The sequence below is a fragment of the Colius striatus genome, chromosome 3, assembly GCF_028858725.1.
Source record: "Colius striatus isolate bColStr4 chromosome 3, bColStr4.1.hap1, whole genome shotgun sequence".
NCBI classification, from domain to species: domain Eukaryota; kingdom Metazoa; phylum Chordata; class Aves; order Coliiformes; family Coliidae; genus Colius; species Colius striatus.
In genome coordinates, this window is record NC_084761.1 from 43,529,669 (window position 1) to 43,552,814 (window position 23,146).

At 39.6% G+C, this 23,146-nt stretch overlaps 1 protein-coding gene across 3 annotated transcripts; it reads right to left on the reverse strand.

The window, feature by feature from the left end:
- Window positions 1-1,231: 1,231 nt before the first annotated feature.
- LOC104551484 (cytochrome P450 2U1) lies at window positions 1,232-15,636 on the reverse strand. Of its 3 annotated transcripts, XM_061994159.1 has the most exons (5): window positions 14,972-15,636; window positions 10,358-10,990; window positions 5,851-6,012; window positions 4,704-4,871; window positions 1,232-4,291 (listed from the first exon to the last, which is right to left on the reverse strand). In XM_061994159.1, the coding sequence occupies exons 1-5, from the start codon at window positions 15,393-15,395 to the stop codon at window positions 4,113-4,115; spliced, it is 1,566 nt and encodes a 521-aa protein (XP_061850143.1). In that variant the 5' UTR covers window positions 15,396-15,636; the 3' UTR covers window positions 1,232-4,112. The 3 variants fall into 3 exon arrangements, with proteins under 3 accessions (XP_061850143.1, XP_061850144.1, XP_061850146.1); XM_061994160.1 differs by lacking the exon at window positions 4,704-4,871 and having other exon boundaries at window positions 14,972-15,634; XM_061994162.1 differs by lacking the exon at window positions 4,704-4,871 and having other exon boundaries at window positions 1,237-1,823; window positions 14,972-15,633.
- Between the last annotated feature and the right edge of the window lie 7,510 nt (window positions 15,637-23,146).

Here is a 23,146-nt window from a genome sequence, read left to right on the forward strand (position 1 = left end):
TGTGTTGCCTTCCAACTGTTCGTGTTTCCGTTGTAGTAGTTAATTTTCTGGTTAGAAGCACTTCGTAATAAGAGTATTTCCAAACTAGAACGGGATTTCATTTTCAGGCTAGCACGAGCTCCAGAGTAAACAACAACAAAAAATATGAAATCCTTCTATACTACTAATGGCTGAATTATATCAGATGCAGAGTATCACAATTTTCTATCTCATCCCCAGAACAACCGGCACTTCAAGTCAGAAACAGCTGACAAGAGGGCCATTATAGCACATTTTCCTCTTGAGTCAGCATGAGATAAGCATTAAACAACCTCTTTTCTTCAAACACAAGAAGCAAAATATTCTCACACCTCTGCACTTTGTACCAAAAGCACAATGCAAAAATTTTCCTTTCCTTACTCAGCCTCATCTGAGGCAGATTAGTCAGAAGCAGTCTGCAGCTGCTAGAAACAGCTTTACCCAGAAACTCCGTTACTATTCCCTGTGTATACAAAGGACAGCTGAGCAAGTAATGAATGAAATTCCCCCCAAAACTAGCACTGTGACAAGTTACCTACAGCCTAACTTCCAGGGGGTAAGACACAAGATTTGCACACACAGCTGTTGCTTCTGAGCACCCGGCTCTCCGTACAAGCCAGCACACACCCCTCTGCCTTCCCCACAAGCATGTCAGTTGCATCCTGCTCAGCCCTCCCCTCCTATGTGCAAGGATCTCCTGCCTTTCCTTGGGGTCCCTTCAGGCCACAGGCCTCAGCTCTCTGTCTCCTACTCCAGCCTCTCCCTGAACACCCCTTTCCCTCTCTGTCCTCCACTCTTTGAGCAGACAGTGCAAGGAGTCCAACAAAACTAAACCTCAACTCTGTCCATAATTTGTTTTCCCGCCTTGGTCCTCAGACTCTGCATTTCCTCCTGGTGGCAACTCATTCCTTCTTTTGTCTTCCTCATCTCTACTCTTCCTTCTCCTCCTTTTATTCCAAGTAACTGTTTAAAAAACTGCATTGAGAGAATGAACAGACATATTCTTTCTATCATTTGCTCATAACATGCTTACTATTTTATCTTCCCAATTTCCCTTTATTCCTCCACCTCTTTCACTCCTTGTCCAAAACATTTTCTAACATCTCATGCAAAAGCTTTCTTTGTAAGACATAAACCACCAAACAACACAAGCTTAGTCGACAAGTGGAACTCATGAAAATGACTACAAAAAGCTGTCAAACACTTACTTGGAAATTACTTTATTAAAAACAAAATGACACTGAAGCAAAATCATAAGTCTTTTTTAGAAATAAAGATATTTTCAGGATTCAGAAATAGCCATCCACTTACATAAGCACACAGTTTTCAATAAGGCATTTGAGATGCTTCCTCTGTTAAAACAAGGGAGGGGAAGGATATATTTACAAACACAAACCAAATCTGCTACCACTTTATTTACAGCTTACCATAGATGGCAACACACTTCAAAAACATTTTGTTGGTGTTATGCTATTGTTTAGCTACTTTCATGGCACCTTGTGAAAATTTCAGTGCATCTGGAAGACATGAAAGGTGAGTCTTTATTGTCATTTCCAACAGCATCTTGCATTCTGTCAGACATGGACATGGGTGCACCTTCACATCAGTGTTTTTAGCCTGTTGCACCATGCAGCATTTGATTATAGGTATCATCAAAAACCGCATCTCAAAAGAGTGTTTGTAGAAGGATCGTTTTTGAAAGATAGTTTTCAAAGGTGACATTTTAAACCCAGCAGGCAAAACAAACACAAATATGTACAATTCCATATACTATGGGATTATGCAAATTGTGTTCTCTTTGAACTCTGTAAAGAAAATAATAAAGTGCTTTTCAAATGTGTCCTCATTGATTGAAAGGGCATATTTTTTATAGAAGCAATCAGTTGCACACCGTCATCATTATGTTGCTTAAAGAAACATCTCAACAGAAAGATAAATATTATCAGCACTTAATTTTAGCTTTGTAATCAAGCATATATCATTTTAAGGATTTCTAGACAAAAATCCCAACTGCACAGAATCTACTTATACATTGGAAAATATAAGTTGAATAAATGTTTATTACTCCAGTACTGTCAGGTATTAGTGCAAGTTTACTAGCATTGGTACTAAACTCAACTTTTCTTGTGCTATGGGGTTTTCAAAATTTTCAAAGAAAAAAATAAACATGAGCACAGGCTAACCTGTGTCTGGCTAGACCTGCTAACCAGGTCTTCCAGTTCCCATAACTTTTCACAGAAATGGGAAACTGGAAGTTCTCAAGACAGTGGGGTATGTGACCAACCAAAACCGTCACTCAGAAATTAAGCCACTCTCTTATTCAAAACAGCTAACAGAAAACTTTAAACCAAAGTAACTCTCTTCCAGGTTTTGCTAGGCACTACCTGCCTTTTAAAACTTCAAGTTAAAAGTGACAAAACCAGAGGTTAGTCTAAAGCTGAGGAGCTGACTTTTCTTTTACAACTTCGCTTTAGTTTCACAGAATCACAGAATCTCAAGGGTTGGAAGGAACCTTGAAAGATCATCTATTCAATGCCCCTTCCAGAGCAGGACCTCCTAGAGCAGGTCACACAGGAACGCATCTAGGTGGGTTTTGGATGTCTCCACTTTACAGTGAATTTCCCATTCTAATCTTGTTAACTTGACATTAGGAGGACCTCAAGTATTCACAAAATCTTCAGTTTGGGGCGGGGGGAATCTCTTTAAAAGAGTACTTATGTACTTATTTCATGTGATATGAAATTCTGCTAGATGAAGAGGTGTATAGAGATTTAGGGATGATAAAGAACAATTATTTAAAGGTTGTTATGTTCCCCAAATGATCGCTTTCAATGTTTGAGAGATCCTTCCAACAAAAGGCAAGACTGAGTGCCTCCTTCCAAAACAACAGGTTTTCTTGGCAATTGGTTTGATAGCGGTAAACAGCACTAAAACATTGCCTGTGAAAAAGAGTAAGGTATTGATACACAGTGTATGAACTACAGATCTTTTTACTCCATATGGAAGATAACAAAGAGAAAACCTTTACACTGAAACCTCAAACTTGTCAGACTCCCCATGTTCCATACCTAAATGTCTAAGACCTATATCAGTAGTGCCATATTGATGCCATATTTGAAGTAAGACTCCAGTGCCCAGAGACAAAAAGGTTGTGCCAGTTCTGTCCACACTGCCTGTAAATGAAAAACCTGAGTGCATGTCCCAGCTCCAGCATTATGCCTATAGAGCCGTCCCCAATGAGTGGGCTGGGCTGCTGGCCATGTCCAGACCGCAGCCACTGCTGACATAGGAAAAACAGTAAAGTGGCACCACAGATGTTGTCTTGAGTGTCTGCTTGGCACCAAAGAGAAATATGCCCTCATTTATATTCTGAGATAAAACATCTGCATCCAGACACTGCACGCTCCTTTCATGTTAAGAACATGATGTATTCATGGATATGTTTGGCCTCCAAGCCTGGGTTTTCACAGGTGGTACTTGCTTCTTTATAGTGAGGCCTGATGGCCAAGAATGTTTGGATCCAGGAATCCAGGCTGATTTGATCCAATCAACTGCTACGAGTTACTTGCCATAAAGAATCCTCTAAGTGTCACTTACTAATTTCCAAAAAGTATTTGATATTATTTAAGCTCAGTTACCATGTTTCTTTAGCATTTTCTGTGTAATACCCTCTCATTCATTAATTCTTTCAGTATCAGATGATATCCTTCACTCATTTGGTAAATTGTTTCCATACCGCTTTTACCAAAATAGCAATTATGATTTGCTAAAGCATTAAGAGATGTTTTGGACCATTCTCCCATGATTAATAGTTGACAAACTGGCAGTAATAGCTTATAGACAGAGGGGTTAAGCCCAGCAAGTTTGAATATCAAATTGCAAACTATGCTGTCAGTTCATTTGTGGAATGCAACAGCTGACAAAATAAATAATCTTCTCTTTCCAGAAGTCTAAATGGATCACTCTCACTGACCATGAAAGCCTATGCAGTTGGTGTTTTTCTGGAAAGAAAGTAAGAAAATAAGCTGGAAACCGAAGAAACCTGGATTTTAAAAGTGCAGTGTTTCTTTGTTTAATCTTTTTTTCATATTGTATCATCTCTTCAAAGCTATTATATTGAATGGACATGGAGCTAAAGTTAGACCAAACCTTCCCTCCATAGATGGTTTTGCAGCATTTTCAGGATACAAAAAGGTAAAACTTTGCATTAGACTTGCAAAAATTAAGAACAGTTCCATTTTTGCCAACTGCTCTCCCATGCACACACGTTTACCTAAAGAACAGTTAGAAGAGACATATTACTAGTTTTATACCATTGATTCATTTGCTAAGACACATGCAATCACAGAAAGGCTCAAGCTGCTGTCATGCTTCATTATGAACTGTGAAGCTTTGGTCTCCCATCTCTCAGCCTAAGCCTTGTTCAGCTGTACTGCTTCGCATTGACAGCTTTTACATCCATAGCAAAATTATTATCAAGCAATCATTCAGCATTTCTCATTTCTGCCTGGGAACTGGAGCTTTTAGGAACCTGACTCATTTTGTAAGCCACCCACTAGAATAACAGAGCAAGTTCTGTAGTTGGTCTTACGCACAACTTTCACATCTCAGGCCTCCAAGGTGCTACACATGAAGCACTATCACCCCCCTTCCAACCAGCTGTGGATTGCATGTGGATATCTTACCCATTCCAAAAGGAATGAATGCCTCTTTCTTAATTAGCTGGCCATTTTCATTCAGAAATCTTGATGGCTGAAATTCATCTGGTTTCTCCCAAATGTTAGGATCCCTGTGTACTGACCACAAGTTGGGCACAATCACACTGCCCTTAGGAATAGTATATCCCTGCAGCACTTTAAACAAAAGCACAGAGACAGAAGATATGACAACTTGCTAGAAGGAATCATGGGGGACTTGTTAAAGACAAACAGAAGAGGTAACAAAAATGGCATGGATCCTCAGCTGTAAGCTGCAAACTGTAGCAGGAGCTTGAGGCAAAGGTGATCCCTGCTAGCCTGCCTGGGTCAGAGTCATACAGACCAGAGAAGCTGGAAAGACACTGAGTTACACCAAGAGCTCCCTGCAGGGAAGATGCAGCAACAATCATTAGAAATGCGCTCTGCTGCACGGAAGTGCTGTGACCTGGTCTCCTCCTGGTCCTGTGATATCACAGACCCTCAACACAGGAAGGTAAGGAAGAGAGATGGGTTTTGAACTGTTATCACAAGAGGCCTTTGAAATGACTAGTCTCATTTCAGCTTGTTGCACCTCACTGTGCTGCAAATCAAAACATAAAAAGCAGATCAATTCAGTACTGGGTTTAAGGTCAATTATTGTTACCTCCTGCTCACTTCAGCCAGCATTCAGCTATGTTTATGAAAACATATAGCCAACAAGATGACTTGGAAGAGGATATTTATTGTTGTTTTTTGTACCTGTAGAGCTCAATGGTATAAGCCTTTCAGGCTTCAGCAAACTAATTGCTCCAAATCAATGTTTTCAGACCTCTCTATCAGATGACCAAAACCAACTCTGCTGTTTCAGGTTCAAAGGTGGAGTCTCAGCTGCCAAATACCACTAAACACATCAGTCAGCACAAGCTGGTCTCCAGAAAAGAAATCACTCAAAATCAGAAAACTTCTCAATGCTAGGTCAGACATGCTGCTTAAATAGAATATCTCAAGGCCACCTGTTCTCTACAAATGGCATTTTACATGCTTGGGCTACATGTCTAACACATAAATGAGGTCTTTGTAAATTCTCACTAGATGTCTAATCAGATCTTCACCTACAAAAGAAATGCTCTATTAACAAGTCTCTACAAACACTTACCAGCAGTTTCTGAGGCCATTCGAGGAATAGAAAGGGGAACAACTGCAGTCATCCTCTGCACTTCCATAATGGTTGCCTCTGTGAAGGGCATTTGAGCCTTGTGGGCAAGGGAGGGAACTTTGTCACATCCTAGAACTGCTTCAATTTCTGCATGAACCTTCTCTATTCAAAGGGAGCAAGAAAAATTAATAAATACTTTTAAAAGATACACAATATGTCAGAATACACCAGCTCAAGTTTATTTGCATATGTTTCACTGTTTAGATAGGTTTGTCAAAAATTACTATGAGAGGTGATTCACAGCTGAAATAACTATGCCAAAATAAGCCTTAGGAACAGACTCAGTTTACAAACATAACAATCAAGTGCAATCTTGGTAACTGTGAAGAGTACTGAGGTGACAGACATTGCTAGCACTTCTGTATTGGAAAAGTTTGGTTCTACTTCCAAATGTGTTTGTAATCTTAGTTTAAAAGTTTAATCATACAGTAATTTGAATGGTGAAACATGAAGCTTTGGGTGTGCATGTAAAAAATAAACAAAAAGAGACCACACAGTGCATGCCTGAGCTGGCCTGTGTCCCTGGGGAGATCTAGTTTTCAAGAATTAGGAAAGGTGGTGAAGAGATGGGAAGGCTTTTCATGTAGTTGCTGTAGATAATTCATTCTGGAGCAAAAATTCTGGCATTATTAGTGCAAAGGTTGAAGTAATTTACCTTATTCTTGCTGTTTCCTACTTTCTATTAACAGAACCTAAACTCAGCTATTTCCCAGTTCCCCCAAAAGGCAGCGGCAGATGCTCCTTCCCCCCCCCAACCCCCAATCCTTCTGCAAAGGAAAAAACAGAAGTTGATGAGTTTATCTCCTCTCTCATTCATGTGACACACAAAATATAAAAATATTTGTTTGCCCCTTTCATCTCCCTAAAGGCTCAGCATACAAGTAAACCTCTTCATAGAAGTTTCTAAGATGCAGTATTTGTTTCACCCATGTATATGATGCATGAGATGATGCACGTTTACTTCCAGGTTAACTTGAAATCTAAGTAGCAAAAAACGATCTTGGAAGACCCCTCAAAATTAACCTTTAATAAAAAAATAATCAAAGCCAGTTTTCATTTTTTAACCTTGATAGTCTGAATATCTTGTTGTTGTCCTGCTTGCCTTTTCCAAGATTCAGAATCCAGGTTACTGATACTCTAAGTTTTTGCTTTTTTCCCTCTTTAGCATTGATTTAAGATTAGATGAAAGCTCGATGCAGCAAAGTTTGTCTTTTCAGAGCAGCATTTGGAACTACCCTATGAACTGTATTCAGCTAACAGGTGCTGCCATCTACTGGGTTCGCTGGGAAAACAAGTTCTCATCTAAGGCACACAGGGAAAAAATTCCTCGACAGCAAGACATATGCTAATGGCATGGCTCTCCAGTACCTGCTTTGTGGGGTTTTGCTACTCTTTTTAATGACACATTATAGCCTTGTATTCAGGTATGCATGTCCACAGGACAGTCGAGTACAGATTTCAATATTTTTTTAAAAGAAATACTAAAAATTAAGAAGACTGTCTCATGCCAAATGTCACACCAGCATTTTATCCTGAACAACATTTCTTTGGAGTCTGGAAAGATATATAGGACTACACAGAAAGCAGACAAACTGCTGCTTAACATTGTCAACTGCAAAAATGTTAGTTCTCTGCTAACAATGTGTTATTTGAACTGCTCTAATACAATTCATGCATTTAAAAAAATCTCACAGATCTTCAGAAGTCAAGGACCAAAACCAAGTGAATCAACAGACCAAAGGAAATCCTCCCCACTGCCTCCGTATATGCATGCACACGCACACACCCTTGTCTTAAAAATCAAAACTAGCTTCCATAGATAAACTAGCTTCCATAGATATTCTTCCTGATTTTTTTCCCCTCAATAGTCCTTCATTTGCCTTTCCAGAAACTTAACTGCAACATTTGTTTCTGTTAAATGTCATGCAATTCAGGTGTTACCTTTAGGGAATAAAATAAACATATCAGGGGAAGAAAAAACAAACAAACAAAACAAGTGGTCCACAGATGACTCCCAGGCAGTTAGGACACAGAAATGGCATACTGGAAGTAACAGAATCACATTACACAGCTAAGTGATGCACTCTGGACTCCTCTGCTTATTTACATTGTTTGACAACAGCCACAATACAAGGAAAGCAGAAACCAGCGAGATCAGCGGAAGAGAGAAAACTGACTAGCACACACATGTATAATACTATAGGCAGTACAGAAAGGTTAAAAAACAGAAAGGTTAAAAAAAGACAGCAAAAAATCTTCTAGATCAAATTTGTGTAATTTAGAACATATCTAATTCATTTAACTGGATATCAAGTCAAGTAGTGATAACACACAACCATGAAAAAAAGAAGAATAAGCCTATCCAGTAAAAATTTTTTACATTTGTCCCCAGTGGTCTCTCTCTCCCAATACTGAGCTGATGCCCTATTTTGCAATCTTTTCTCAACAATTTAGTTGACTTTGTGCAATGCACTATGATCTTGACCTATTTAAAGAGATTATTCCAGACAGATAGGTTCTGTAAACAAGTATCTATTTGCTTATTTGCAAAAATCTCAAATACTTTTATCAAAGTAATACAGATTTGTATTGTTCTTAGATAACCTAAGGTTTACCTTCCTTCACTCCAGGTTAGCAAGAAGTCTGAGCAAAGCAGTCCTCTATTGAGGAAATATTCGACTACTATAAACTGAGTCAGAATCACCCCAGTAGAATCTATCCATCCTGACAAGATTTCCAGTCCCACAATCTTTCCAGTAGAAAACAGTTGCTATGTAAGATTTTAGGACAAGCTGCTAATAAATTAATAAATCAATTGCTTTATTTTTTAAATTCAACCATCTAAATTTAATAAATAGCACTAAAGAAAACACTGGCTTTGCAGCCACATGTACTGTCACAACACCGTACAGAAAAATATTTAGTCAATAATAATTTCAAGTCTTTGGCAATAAAAATTTATCCTAAGAAATTAATCTCTAGCAAGTATTATTTTAACACTGTAACCTCTCCAAGACCATGGGTATTTCTATACTCACAAAAGTCTACACATTTTTTTCTAGAACTCCATCAAAACCATATCATTGCACCACCAAATACTCTGGGTTGCAAGGAACCCTTGGAGGTCATCTGATCTAAATCCTTACTCAAAGCAAAGTTATTTTCCAAGTTAGATCCAACCTGAGGGCTCATCAGACTACTCAGAATCACAGAATCCTTTTGGTTGGAAAAGACCTTTAAGGACCATCAAGTTCATTGATGATCATTAACCTAGCACTGCCAAGCACACCACTAAACTGTGTCCCTCAGCACCTCATCGACATGTCTTTTAAATACCTCCAGGGATACTTCCCTGGGCAGCCTGTGTCAGTGCTTGACAACCCTTTCAGTAAAAAAATACTTCCTAATATCCAATCTAAACCTCCTCTGGCACAACTTGAGGCTGTTTCCTCTTGTCCTGTCACTTGTTACTTGGAAAATAATTGACCTCCACCTCACTACAACCTCCCTTCAGGTAGAGAGCAATATGGTCTCCTCTCAGCCTCTTCTTCTCCAGTCTAAACAAATCCAGTTCCCTCAGCCACTCATTTTAAGACTTCGGATCATATCCCATTGAGTTTTGAATACTTTTAAAGTCAGACCTGTTAATTCTCAGGACAAATTGTTGAACACCTTGCTGTCTTCACAGGGCACATTTTTCCCTAGTATCTGATCATAATTTTCTTGTTGTAGACTTTCCTTGCTGCTTTATTCCTTCTACTGCACACCTCAGAAGAGACTGCCTTCATCTTCTTAGCATCTTCCAATCAGATAGTTACAGACAACATAAGGTCTCCCCTCAGGCACCTTTTCCTCTGAACAAACCCAGTTCCTTCTGCCTGTCCCTTGAGGCCACATTCTCCATGTGTCTTTCACTCTAATCATCAGCAACCTACCACACTACCATAACCATTCAAGACTGGTAGGGAGAGGCCTTGCAATGACATTGACCAGCTGGGGCTGTGGACTTGTTTAAGTTCAGTGTTTCACTTCCCTAGACTCTCTTGCTACACTCAAGAACCTGCTGCTCAGGGAGGCATAAAAGCAGACCTCATATATATCTCTTATATATCTCACATATCCCATCTGACTATTATAGACCTGAATACCACAATTGCCAAAGCTTTTGAAGCATGCTAAGATTCCCTGGAAGTGCTTGAGAAAGGTAAGTTGTCTCAAACTATAAGAAATGCATAAAGGACCATTTATATAGCACTAACATAGAGATCATTATAGCAAGACAGGATGGAAGATATCTGATTACATTTCAGCCTTTCAAATTATACGTACACGTGTGCTATTTGCACTCAAAAGAACTTCTCTGCTGTCACCATTTGCTTCTGTTTCTAAACATCTATCTAGAGCTTTACAGTCTGGAATAAAACACCTAGAATAAAAATAGTCTTACCCTGTACTTCTGGGTAGAGAGACATGTAGAGCAGGCACCACAATAGTGTGTTGGAGGTAGTGTCTGTGCCTGCGATGAAGAGGTCACCAATGATAAAAAATAGGTAGTCTTCATTAAAACTGCTCTCTTTGTTGTTCTTTTCTTCTTCCGCGTGGATGAAGTACATATCAATGAAGTCCCTGGGATTTGCCACATCCAGCGTATCCCTGTGCTGTGCAATTATTTTCTTCAAAAAAGCAGTCATATCTAATTCTGTTTTCCTAAGTTCCCGGAAAGGCCCGAAGGGAAGGTAGTAGAGCCAAGGGCAGATATTGACCAGGATCATGTAGCTGTTCACACTGAGTTCCAGTGCACGGGCCATGTTCTTCAGCATTGCTTTGAACTCAACATCTTCGTAGTTGAAACGCCTGCCAAAGGCCATGGAACAGATAACATTGGACACTGCATTGCGAATGATCGGAAAGGGATTAAACGAATCCTCTCCGTGCTTCAGCATTTCCGCCTTTACAAACTTCAGCTCCTCAATGATCTTAGGCTCTAGGCTGAGTCTTCCTACTCCAAAATGACGTAGAGTTGAAAGAGAGAATTTCCGCTGTTGCTTCCAGACAGGGCCGTAAGGTGCAAAAATAACACCTGGAAGAGAAAGGGAGAGTCTGAAACAAAAATGCTCTGTTTAAAAAAGAAATAGTTAGGCCTGCAACCCAAAAGCCAGAAGAAAAGGAAACAATATGTAACAAACCAATCCCAAGTACTGGGCTAGGAGCTAAAGGAAGACCACGGGGCTCTTTATAGTAGCTTTAGGAAATCCTGTCCTTCCTTCTACCAGTGAAATGCATATAATGAATACATTAGTAGTTTTACTAGTCTTTGCAAGACACTAACAGATAGAGAAAGGGTACTATAGATGTTTTATTACAAATGATAACACTTCTGCAGAAACTGATACTATGGGACATATATTACATTGAGTTTTTTTCTCCTCAGTGTCCCAAGACATGAAGTCCTTCAGTGAGGCAGATGACAGTAAAACATAAATTGGTTTGCATTGCTTTTCCCCTTCATGTTACACAAACTTCTCAATACCGTTTGCATGTGTACGTATTTCTATTAGAAGCAAGGGTTTTCTTCAGCTTGTGAACAAAATACAGGATACCTGTGTGGCAAACTGGGAAGGTGAAGACAGGTTCAGTGCCACTTGGCAAAAATCTGCTGGATTCCCATCTCAACAGTTTTGATGCCTCTAGGCACATGTTCTGCATGACTGTGTGCATGAAACACCCTTTCAATTAAATCCCTTAGCCTCAAGTATAAATATTTCTCACTTACAAACAGCAACACCTTTTTTGTTCAATTAACAGACCATACCAAAATACCACACTGTAACAAAATATACAACCCTCTATTTCTAATGTACTCAATGGTTAAACTGAGAAGCTATCAAAGTCATCAAAACATGGGCCAGTCCTGCTTTTGTTCTTGCAATAAAATGAGCCCACACCTGTTTGGGTTTTTTTATTGAAATAAAAAGTTACTCTAGAAAAGCAACTTCAGTTTTTCTGTCAACTGCAAATTTTAATGTTAAATTTGAAAGAGATATGGCCATAAGAAAATAACAACAGAAGGATGATCAGGGGACTGGAGCATCTTCCTTATGAGGAAAAGCTGTGGGAACTAAGGCTGTTTAGCCTAGAAAAGAGGAGACTGAGGGGGGATCTCATTAATATTTACAAATATCTAAGTGGTGAGTGTCAGGAGATTGGAGCATCCCTTTTTTCTATAGTAGCTAGCAACAGGACAAGAGGTAATGGGATGAAGCTGGAACACAAAAAGTTCTACTTAAATATAAGAAAAAACTATTTTGCTGTGAGGGAGCAGTGGAACAGGCTGCCCAGAGGGGTTGTGGAGTCTCCTTCCTTGGAGGTGTTCAAGACCCGCCTGGACACGGTCCTATGCGACCTCATCTAGGTGAACCTGCTTCTGCAGGGGAGTTGTTCTAGATGATCTCTAAAGGTCCCTTTCAACCCCTACCATTCTATGATTCTATGCAACACATTTCAATACTTAATCAGAGAATAAAACCAAACAAATAAAAACCAAAACAAAATAAAAGACATCTGAAGAAAATATAATAATAAATTCTGAAACAATAAGAACCCAGAATAACCAGGACCTCATGCTCATTACAAAGGGACAATTTCTATGAGCTGATAATAAAAACTTTTCAATATAACCAACAAAGCAACAAATGCACTGAAAAAATAGAAAGTTTGTTTTATTCTTTTTTCCATGAAAAATTCAAATCCTTATGAATTTCTGGAATTTCTTTATGAATTTCTGTAAGTTCTGGCAAAGACTAACTCCAGTTTCTTCCTACTAGTTTTAATGTTGCTGCAATAGTGGGAATACTAACAAATATAGAATTCACAGCAGTTAATAACATTTCACTTCTGTATTATCCCATGTCCACAGAGCAGGACTGTAAAGACAGACAACCATGTAAGTTTCATCAGCTCTAGAGATTGCGTCTTTGCTACCCCTCATAGCTGCAGAATACAAAAATGCTTTACAACAAAATATCAAAACCTACTTTTACTCCAAGTCAAGTATTTATTTTTCTGCTTTCAATTTAGAATTGACCTCTGCCTCTTCTCTGAAGCTCTCCTCGCACTTCCTATTTAGCTAAGAAAGCTTCCCTTCTTTGCTACTTAGTCGCTGAAATGCAGCATTTGCCATTTCTGATACTTCCACTTGCTCTCTCCCAGGCACAATATTTTAGTTGCATCTTACAAGAAACAGAGCCACATAAAGCCAGAGACAAGGCCTTCTTTCTTCCATAACATACACCCAGCATGTCAGCTCAGAGTAAAGACAAAACTACAACAAAAATGTAGCCTAAAACAAAATATCCCCATTAAGTTTACAGCGGTAGTTTTTTTTATAAGATGAAGACATAAGAATCCAAAATTGACACTTCAGAGAATGAGAGCATCCTAGCATTGTAGCACCCAAGTCACGAGTGGTAGATCTGAAGTTACACAGTCATCCTGCTTCTATTGTTTCCTTCCCTAGTACACACAAATACAATTGTCACTGCCCTGATCCATAGTGAAGTCTCACCCATGAACTCCCATAACGATGCAGGGGAGGCTCCCAGATCAAACTTAGGAAGCCTCCAGCTTGAGTGTTGTAACCCACTTGCCTCCTCCATGAACCACACACAAAAAGAGACATTTCTTAGCCCACAGCTCTTATGGACAATATCTGAAAATTGAGGTTAGAAATTTGCATTCTACTTGTACCATAAAAACTAAAAAAAAAAATAAAAAAGAAGGCAAGGCTTTCAGAAAACTTGTCTTGCTCACCTCTTATCCCAATAGTTTTGCAGTAACAAGAAACATAACAAACTCACAGCATTCAAAGAAAGAGAAATCTACCATGAGCCTGAACATGCAGTTTTATAGCATTGCTAAAACAGATCTAACGTTTAACTGCTCTTCTCCTTCCCTCCTCCAGTCCTTCTTAAATCTACTGTACCTAAAAATATTCATGCACTACATGTCAGTAAGACCTGTCTCAGATCAATGTCATTAAATCAATTACAGCAATGGTACCTGATTGCTTTTTAATAAACACCATCTAGATCCCTTGCTTTCCTCTTATCTTTACTGGACCAATCCTGGTACAGTAAAAAATTGAAGATAAAAGTTTCTGGCACTCAACCAGTATTTTTTTTCTGAGGCCAGGAAAATAAACAAATTTCACAATACAGTTAGTATATTGACAAGCCTCCTGAAGTGAAAAAGGAATGGTAATTTTCCACTGAGATCTGTAATGGATCTAATGGCCAAACATGAAAAAACTTAGCTGTGACATTGCCATCACATGTTCAAACTCCTAATGACTTATTTTTTGGTGAAAGCTAGTAAACTGACCTATTAAAAAGCCCCAAAATATGCTCAGTAAGTTTTGTCAAGTAGAGTAACACTGCTGCAAACATCTCAGCAACAGTGGCTTGCATGCAGGCAGCAAAGAGTGTGCAGTTATGGGACTCCATGGAAGCCTGCTCTCAGCCATCATCACCTTGGCAAGACCTAAGGAAGCACACAATTATTTCATACTGCTGCCAAAGTCTCTGAAATTTCTTCTCTTGATAGAGCTAAAATCAGAAAACCCCTGGGTGCCAGACTAGCTGTTCCTTAAATCCGTGAACAAATGACATTCCTTTTACTGTAAACAGAGGACCAGGCGTTTCAGTCGTGGTGACGCTGTCAGTTATGCACACTGCAGCACTGCCAAGCTCGTAGGGATGCTGTATGTTCACCTAAACAGGGAGTGAGTTTCTCTAGGCATGTTTTCTGTCACCAGCAGGACAAGGGACACACACTGTGAGCAAAAAGCAAGTTGGTGGTTCAGTCTGTAACTGACAGTAGTCATTTGTAAATCTCAGCACTGTAGCCCACGAAAGCGAGCGGCTCCCGTTAAATGTTCCACTCTTGCCAAGTATCGCCCCGGCAGCTCATGGAGCTCAAGAAGCCGGCCCCGCCGGGGAGCCCAGCAGCGCGCTGGAGACAGGCCCGGCGCCCGGCCCTGCCGCCGCCTCCCGGGGGCCCTTACCCTTCTTGTGGGTGATCATGAGGACGATGGGGACGGTGGGCCGGTCACTGAACACCTCCGCCTTCTGCACCAGCGCCTCCCGCACCGCCCCGAAGGTGTTGAGGACGATGAAGGGGCGGCTGCCCACGAAGAGTCGGAAGACGCTGCCGTACATCTTGGTGAGGCCAGTGAGAAAGACGTGGGGAGAGAAGGCGGGGGAGCCCCGGCCGCCGCCCCGCACCTCCACCGCCCACCTCCTTAGCAGCGGTGGCGGCAGCAGGGCAAAGGCGAAATTGCCCAGCAGCGGCCAGGGCGCGGGGCCCGGCGGCAGCCCCCGCGGCGCCCGCGGCCATCGCAGCAGCCAGTAGCAGCCCAGCCAGCACAGGGCCGCCAGCAGCAGCTCCGTGGCGGTAGGGGTCCGCAGCAGCCACGTCCAAGCAGCCATGCCCGCTGCCGCCGTCCCCTCAGGCGGCGTAGCGCCCCGCCGCCGCTTTCCTCTTCCCCCAACCCTGCCCTCGCCCCCCCCCCCCCCCCCCCGCCCCGCTCTCAGCCGGTGACCGTTTAAAATGGCGGGGGCGGGCGGGAGGCGAGGCCTACTGGCGCTCTGACCTCGTCCCCGCCGGAGGAGTGGACGGGTAGCGGTCCGCCCCGGGGCCGCGCCTCGCTCCTGCCGCGGCTGATAGCGGCGGCCTGCGGCCTCCGTGGCGCCGCTGGCGGCTACATAGAACGGGAGGGAGGGAGGGAGGGAGGGAAGGACAGCGGCTCCCCTAGGGCTTACCAGGGATTTTCACGCCTTGGCGGCCCAAGGCGCGGGTGCAGCGCGGGGCCAGGGGCTGGGGGAGTGGCGTATAGCATCCAGTCATACAGATACGCGGCTGCAGGGGGTAACGTAGGGGGACTATGTAGGTCAAAATCTGTCAGCGCTTTAACTTCAGTATAAGACATGATTAAAAATAAGCACACTATAGGATGTGGACGGCTTAAAAGGAAAGGAAGAACAGCTGATCCTTCTTTCCTCTCCCAAATAGAGAAGCTGGCACTTCTAGGTAATACACCAAAATTTTCTGGACAAACCTGGAACACTGGCCTAGCTCTAGGTTAAGTGCTTGGCCAATGCCAGACAGCACAGAGCCAGACCTAAATTTTAGAGGAATGATTGGTTTAGTTCTTATCCATCCCCCTAAAAGAAACAAAAAACCACAAAAAACCCTCCCAACTCCACAACCAACCTCCCCCCCCCAAAAAAAAAACCTCACCCACAAAACTCAACTGCCTCCCCCCTACAAAAAAAACCCCAAACCAAACAACCCACAAAAAAACCCCACATCCAGTCACCCCCAAAACACTTCCAACTAGTTTTCAAGGTAATCTCATTGTCCCTGTGAAATACACTTTCATGTAGATGTTCATCAACAATGTAAAATTTAATTCTTAGAAAGTTACTTAGACATTGAAAAATGCTATTACTTGGTCTTCAAAACAACGTGCAGCATCTTAGCACTCCTGATGCTCCCTTACTAACAGAGGAAAGCATTGTGGGCAAAACACAAGTATGCCACCTTTAAAGTGACCCCCAAAAATTAAAAATTCAAGGAATGAACGGTGCTTTCTCATTAAAAAGGGTGTTGGGTGGTTTTTAAACATTACAGTTGAACACTACAGTAAAGATAGTGACAAGTGGCTCTGAAAATAGTGTCTGGACTGTATGAAAAGTTTTATTGCAATTATACAGAAATACATAGAGCTTCAAATGCTTAAGGTCAGTTTTCTTCTAAATAATTAAGGCAACTGGATGCAATCTCTCTTTAGTATAAACAGGATATTCTGCTAGCCAGAGATTAAACAAGGTAGAAAACCAAATATGACATTTAAATCAGCATAACAGAAGGCATTCTTTTTCTGTATCTGGCAGAAATTCAGTGGTTAATTACAAGATCAATAAAATGTATCTATTAGAAAAATATAGAAAAAAAACAGGTGAAACCAAAGACATTTTAAGTGAGTCTCAGAAAGTTCTGCAGTCTAAAAAGAAACAAGCTAAGCTATTCAGCACAGCTGAAACAGCCAAATTACCAGTTTTGCCCTTTTTCTTTATAGAAAAGTAGTCTAGCCTCACTTCCTTCTCAGTCTAGTTGAGAAGTAGCACTAGATAATGAAATTCTCTCCTTGCCTCCATATGCACTTAAAAAATTGGTTTCAGTGGCATATGGCCAATTCTAGGTTGTCCAGAGATTAAATTTCACATTAATTTTGACAAAAAGGAAACTGTCATAGTTTTAAGTGAATTTACTGGTAAATGTAAACTTTGCTCTGAAGTGGTTACAATATTAAAGTAAGTTTTTGCAATTAAAATTAGAAGCGAATAGCCTCTTTTAAAAGAATAAAATTAACAACAAAATGTAACCAGGTACTCTGTGTTCTGCATACCCACTAGAACTTTTAAAAGCTGTAACACTTGCCTTGGAAATAATTTCTCCTCAAGCCTACTATCAGTGTAATAAAAACCACTCCTATTTACTCCTGCTCTGAAGGAAAATGCTTTCCTCAAACTGCTTTGCCCTAAACTGAATAATCAAACCATTTGATGACTCAAGTTTTAACAGGGGGAAAAAAAACCAACCAACCAACCAAAAAATCCAAAGACTGTCATTAAAATTAGTGGTTTAAAAAACACCAACCCCCCCCTAGAATAGTTTAAATTAACTCCTTTTTCTTGAAAGACAATAAAATTGTTGTTAAGGCCCAGACATAAACAACTGTTTAATTAAATGCAGTGAACACTCTAAAGCAATATAATATTTATTTCTCAAACTTTATCTTAGCCTTTGAATCCTATCAACATGACTGTTGACCAGTTATTCTCCCCAGTTGCTGAGTTAGCACCTATTGCTCTTCAAGTGTTCTTACATACTTTATTTAAATTTGCAGGCAACTGAATTTTTATTTCCACTGGCACTTTATTCACAAAAAAGTCTCCTTATTAAAAGAATATTGAAAATATTTGAAAGCTCTAAGTTGGACTACTGCACCGACAAACATGTTCTTGTAATGCACAGCAGACAATGCCAAAAACCTGCTCTCAGTCAAGAGTATGTCACATTCTTGCAAAGGCTGCATTTTTTCGGGGTATTTAGACATGCAAACATTTAGTTTTTCTATTAATGTTGCACTCTTTTTGTTTTGGTTTGTTTGTTTGTTTTTTAAAAAGGCATCCAGTTTTGTCTGAACTATCTAGTAATTAAAAGATAAGGAAGTTATATTTCATGTGGCTTAGAACTGTTATGGATGACTTTGTTCTATCTTTGCCTCTTCCACCTGTCCCACTATTAAAGCAAGCACTGAGAGAAGTAGCAAGACCGTTGTTACCAGTACAGACCATTGTTACCAGATTATCCATCCTCACTCAACAAAAAACCCCAGCCAACCCTGCTTTTATCCTAGGTGGTGGATTTGCTTCTGCTTCAAATTAAGTTACCATAGACCTGGAGTATTCTTTGCAGAGACACAGAAGTTCCACAAAATAGATCTGAGAGAAGCCCCTTTATTTCCTGGAGTACTAAGCAAAAGTGAACTTGACTTCCAGAATATGAAAAAGAGCAGTTAAATGACCAGAATTTCAGGATGCAACTACTTGGGAGCAGAGGCAGTGTGCCACAATGTTCCAGGCTGTACCCTTGGACATGCACACTTCTTGATCAGTGTGCACCGGGATGTGGTACCCACTTGCATGTTTATCTGTCCACATCAGTTAAGAGCATCATTCTAACTTCAGAGTTGACTAGAGGGTTTCTAAATGCATTACAGATAGACAACTGAAAGTTGAGGAAGTAAGGGGCCTTTAACAAGAACTAAAGGCAAGATATTGTCCACTGACAGAAAGTGGAGATACTGCTGCCCAAAAGTGCCTCTTGAAGACATTTGGAAGTGCATTGTCCTTCACTATATGCAACACAAAAATTATGACCAAAGAGGGTAAAAAAGGCAACAATATGTTCAGCAAAAGAAGGCACAAGATAGTTTTTGACCTTAAGAGAATTTTGCTTTTCTATCTTTATTTTAAAGCTTCATAAGTACTTTGTTGTTTGATAATCTAAACGATCTTAGTTTAAGGCTCTTTCACATGTTACGATGTCCTCCTATGAAGTGCCTTGATTATTATGCTGTTTCACTTCTGTTCATTCAAGTTTTTCAAAAGTTTCAGCAAAAGATGCAGCTACATTATGTTCTCAATACAGTTTTGTCTGTTTCACATTGTTATTGTTGGAGACAGACAATGAAGCCAAAGATGAATTTTATTTTTTAAATAGGAGTCTCACTCCTACCTAATATAATTCTTATATTTTAGACCAAGTTTTTTTAAAAACTAATTCTCCTAAGCATGTATGAAAATTTAATCTTGGATGTGTAGTCTAGATCCATATACATGTCAACATTTTCCTGCGTTAAAAATACTACTGTAGTATTTAACAGTTTTTATAGAAAACAAATATAAAGGATCATATTTATATAAAAAGCATTTGGAATAGGCTTAAAACAGAATTTTTGCTTTGTTGAAAAGGTTTCACAAAAGCTTTCCTAATGTTTAAGGCTAAAGGAAACAGCAGGTCTTGATAATGTTTAGCACCATAAATGGACATAGACTTTTGATTTTTAAAGATGTGTCTGGTGATGCAAGTTGTCTGAAGTATTGCATTTGTTAGTACACAGATGGACCATAAAAAGTTTCAACTTGTATGTGCTGAGTAAACCACACAGGACAATTTCTTTAATGTGTTTTTACCAAATTCAGGTCAACAATGAAAATGATCATGACTGATAGCACCTTTGGAGAGAAAAGCTACAAGATGCTCACTTTACTGCTTTTTAAAAGAAGTACAGCAAGTGTAATGGTTTGTTTTGGTTTTTTTACACAGTGAGAATAGATTGCCATATCTTATAACTCTAGTATCTCATGGAACTCAGTTGTCATCCACTTAATCAAAATTGCTGAGATGCTAGATAGTGTCATCCTGAACATTTTGCCAACCTGAAAGCCAACTCTTGGTAATTATCAACAGTTTATGTCTACAGTATTAGGAACTCCAGCACAAAAAGTCTCTCAAGTAGTATTGCTCGTTATTGTTGCATTATCCCGTCTGTACACAGTGTTTGCAGAACTGGACCCTAAAGCTATTTTAAAAGGCCATATTTTAGCTCATCAACATGCAAGTATTACAGCATTCCTATCAATATTACCATGTAAGGTTCCTCAGCAGACAATGGCTTTTCTTGCCTAGTTTTTCTCAGGTTGCATATACAGCCCCAATTAACACATAGAGCAACAAGCTCAACCTAGAAGAAATCATGCAAGAAAAGCTGTCAGCCAATGAGGATGAAACTGTGTTGCAGTTAAAAGTGACACCCTGTACGGTTTCTCCTGTTTAGAGTTCTGTCGAAGTCACATGGAAAGCACAAGAACCACAGCCATCAAACCATTATTTTCCCTTTTACTCTCCTGGTTCCTTGGTGTGACCCTGACCTTATAAAATATCCAGGATTTATCTTTTCAGGTCACACATGCTCTCCTAAATCAGGAAAATAAAGACAAATCAACATACTAACCATGTAAAGAGCAAGATTCATTCCCGAGATAAAAATGTATCCCTAGGATGTTAGTTTTTGTACTTGAAATTAAAAAGTTTCAAATTGTGCAAAGATGTATCTGACAAGAATGCCCACCAGCTTCAGCCAGTTATTTTTGGACTCTTCTCAGTATAAATCCTACTCTTCTGAACTAAGCCATTTGGAAAAGACAGTTAACAGAAGCAGATCAAGACAGGAGCCCAAAGCAGCCTAGGTTAAAATGTAAGCAGCATTTTGAGTAGCAACAAACTATGGAAGAAGTGGAATGCAAACCCATTTTTTTTCAGAAGTAATAAAACATACGAAAATTACTCAAAAGGGAAAAGGGACTGGAGTTTATCTATGGACCTTAAACAATATTGCTAAACACTTCACTAGCAGAAGCAAAAGTAACCGGAGAGATGGATTTCCTCCTGATATTCTCAGTACTCCTGTTATCTCCAATTAAAAGAGCCCATAATTTTAAAAGCATACAGACTCACTTGTTTTAAACGCAACACACACACTTGAAGTAACACCAGGTTATATATTCTGTTGAACTGGAACATACCTCTCTGATGACTGGTTTTAGTGGTCTACCTTTTCAGCCCTTTTCATAGTTTTCTAGTTCCTAAGTATGGTTTGGTTTTTTTAGCTATTGACACCTTTGGCACTGCAAGTACAACCTAGCTTATCCTCTCCCAGGGAAGTCTCTCTGTACTCCATCCAATATCCTGTAAGCCACAGAGATGCTATTCCACACACGTGTATGTGCACAGTGCCTGGATCCTCAACTGCTCAAGATGCTTCTACTACTAGTTTCTGACCACACTTTTTTTTTTTTTTTTTTAAAAAAAAAGGCAAAAGTCACCTTCAAATATTTCAGCAAAGTTATGTTGTGAAAAATTAAACTCTGTTGGCACAACAAGTATTCTTCTGTAATAAGTCTTTGCAGTTTCACAAATACTAACCTCCTAAAGACCTTATTACATAGAGGGCAAATACAAATGCTGACATATAATATTATATAAGCATAGCTTAAAAAAAATAAATAAAAAAGAGTATTTCTGCTAGAAGAAATCCACACAAAAACTTTAAGAAAAACACATCTTAGTCACTGCATACAATGGATCTACATTTTTTTTTTCCATTCACATTTACCAGAACTAAGCCTAGCTATGACTAACCATACAGCAAGTAAAGGACAAAAGCACTCACTCCTCATCTAGTGGAAGGACCAGGCCAACCAACACAGAATCATTTGAAAAAATGATCACTAAATATAGTAGTAAAATACAGCATCTTTTCTCCATCAGGGTATGGGTAGGCCTGCCTGTAGCATGCAGCCAATATAATTTGAATTCAAAAAGTAATAAATTACTTGCTCCAGCAAAAGCTGGTTTGTCTTCTCCTCCCAGCTGGGTTGCATCTTTAAGACAAAAGTCAGCTCAGAGCAAACAGCCACAAAAACCAAACTTCTCATAGTATGTGCAAAACTGGAAGTCCCTAGGAATTAAAGAATTTTCAATTAAAAAGTCAAATCTTCCTGATTTAAGAACTAATTTTCACCAGGAAAGAAAGAATCCTCAATTATTTAGATATAATTACTTTAGATACACTCTATCAACTGCACAATATTGTTACTTGATCTTAAAACATTATTCAGGCATTCTAAGTGTTTTGTTAGGAAAGATTAGCCACCGAAATAAAGACTAGTTCAGAACTAGTTTCCTACAATTTCCTACAATATTTAATTTACCTGTACCCAACCTGAAATTCTTACATGCTAATCAAATTATGTCCGTGGAAATTTGAGCCAATAGAGAAAGCTTCAGTATGTTTTAGGCATTGCAGCGCTTTGTTTCTGGTTTAGAAACTACTAATGACAGCTCAGAGGAACAGCTTATGAAAATTTAAATGCTTTAAAATCTCCAAGTAGCTCTAAGTCAGGTCTTACTTTTATATTGTAACTTATGGATGAGAGCCACACATCTGTACGGTGGAGTGAAATGCTTAACACTGCCTGTTTCCTTACAGGGTTTTTTCAGCACTATTACACAAACAATTTAATTTTACGTTACTTAGGTGTAGTTGCAGCTCAATTTTGTGTAAAGAACAATATATAGTCACCATCTACTTCAGAGTTTTCATCTTCCTTCCATTTTCTTTCAAATACTAGAATAAAAGCCTCTCTTCATCATCAGTTTGTCACAGGCTTGGGTTTTTTTTGAACACAGGGAAGCATTGTAATGTAGCATATGAAGTTTAACTTAGAAGCAAAGGTACTTCAGTGGTATCTAGGATATCTTTCCCATGCACTTAAGAAGCAACACTCATTTAAATAGTGTTCACAGAAATATTTATTTTTAAGGCCCATTTTTTCAGTAACTGAATTGAAGACACTGATTTTACAATGCCTGGTATAAAACACTTAAATTCAGAAGTGTTAAATCTTACAGTATCACTCTTGTGTGCCAATAGATTTCAGATAAGTCCCAAATACGTCTTGTAAAAATATGAAGATGACAATGGAGCTTTACATGGCTGTTAAGTCTGCTAGCTAGGAAAAATGGTTTCAGTACATCTAACAGATTG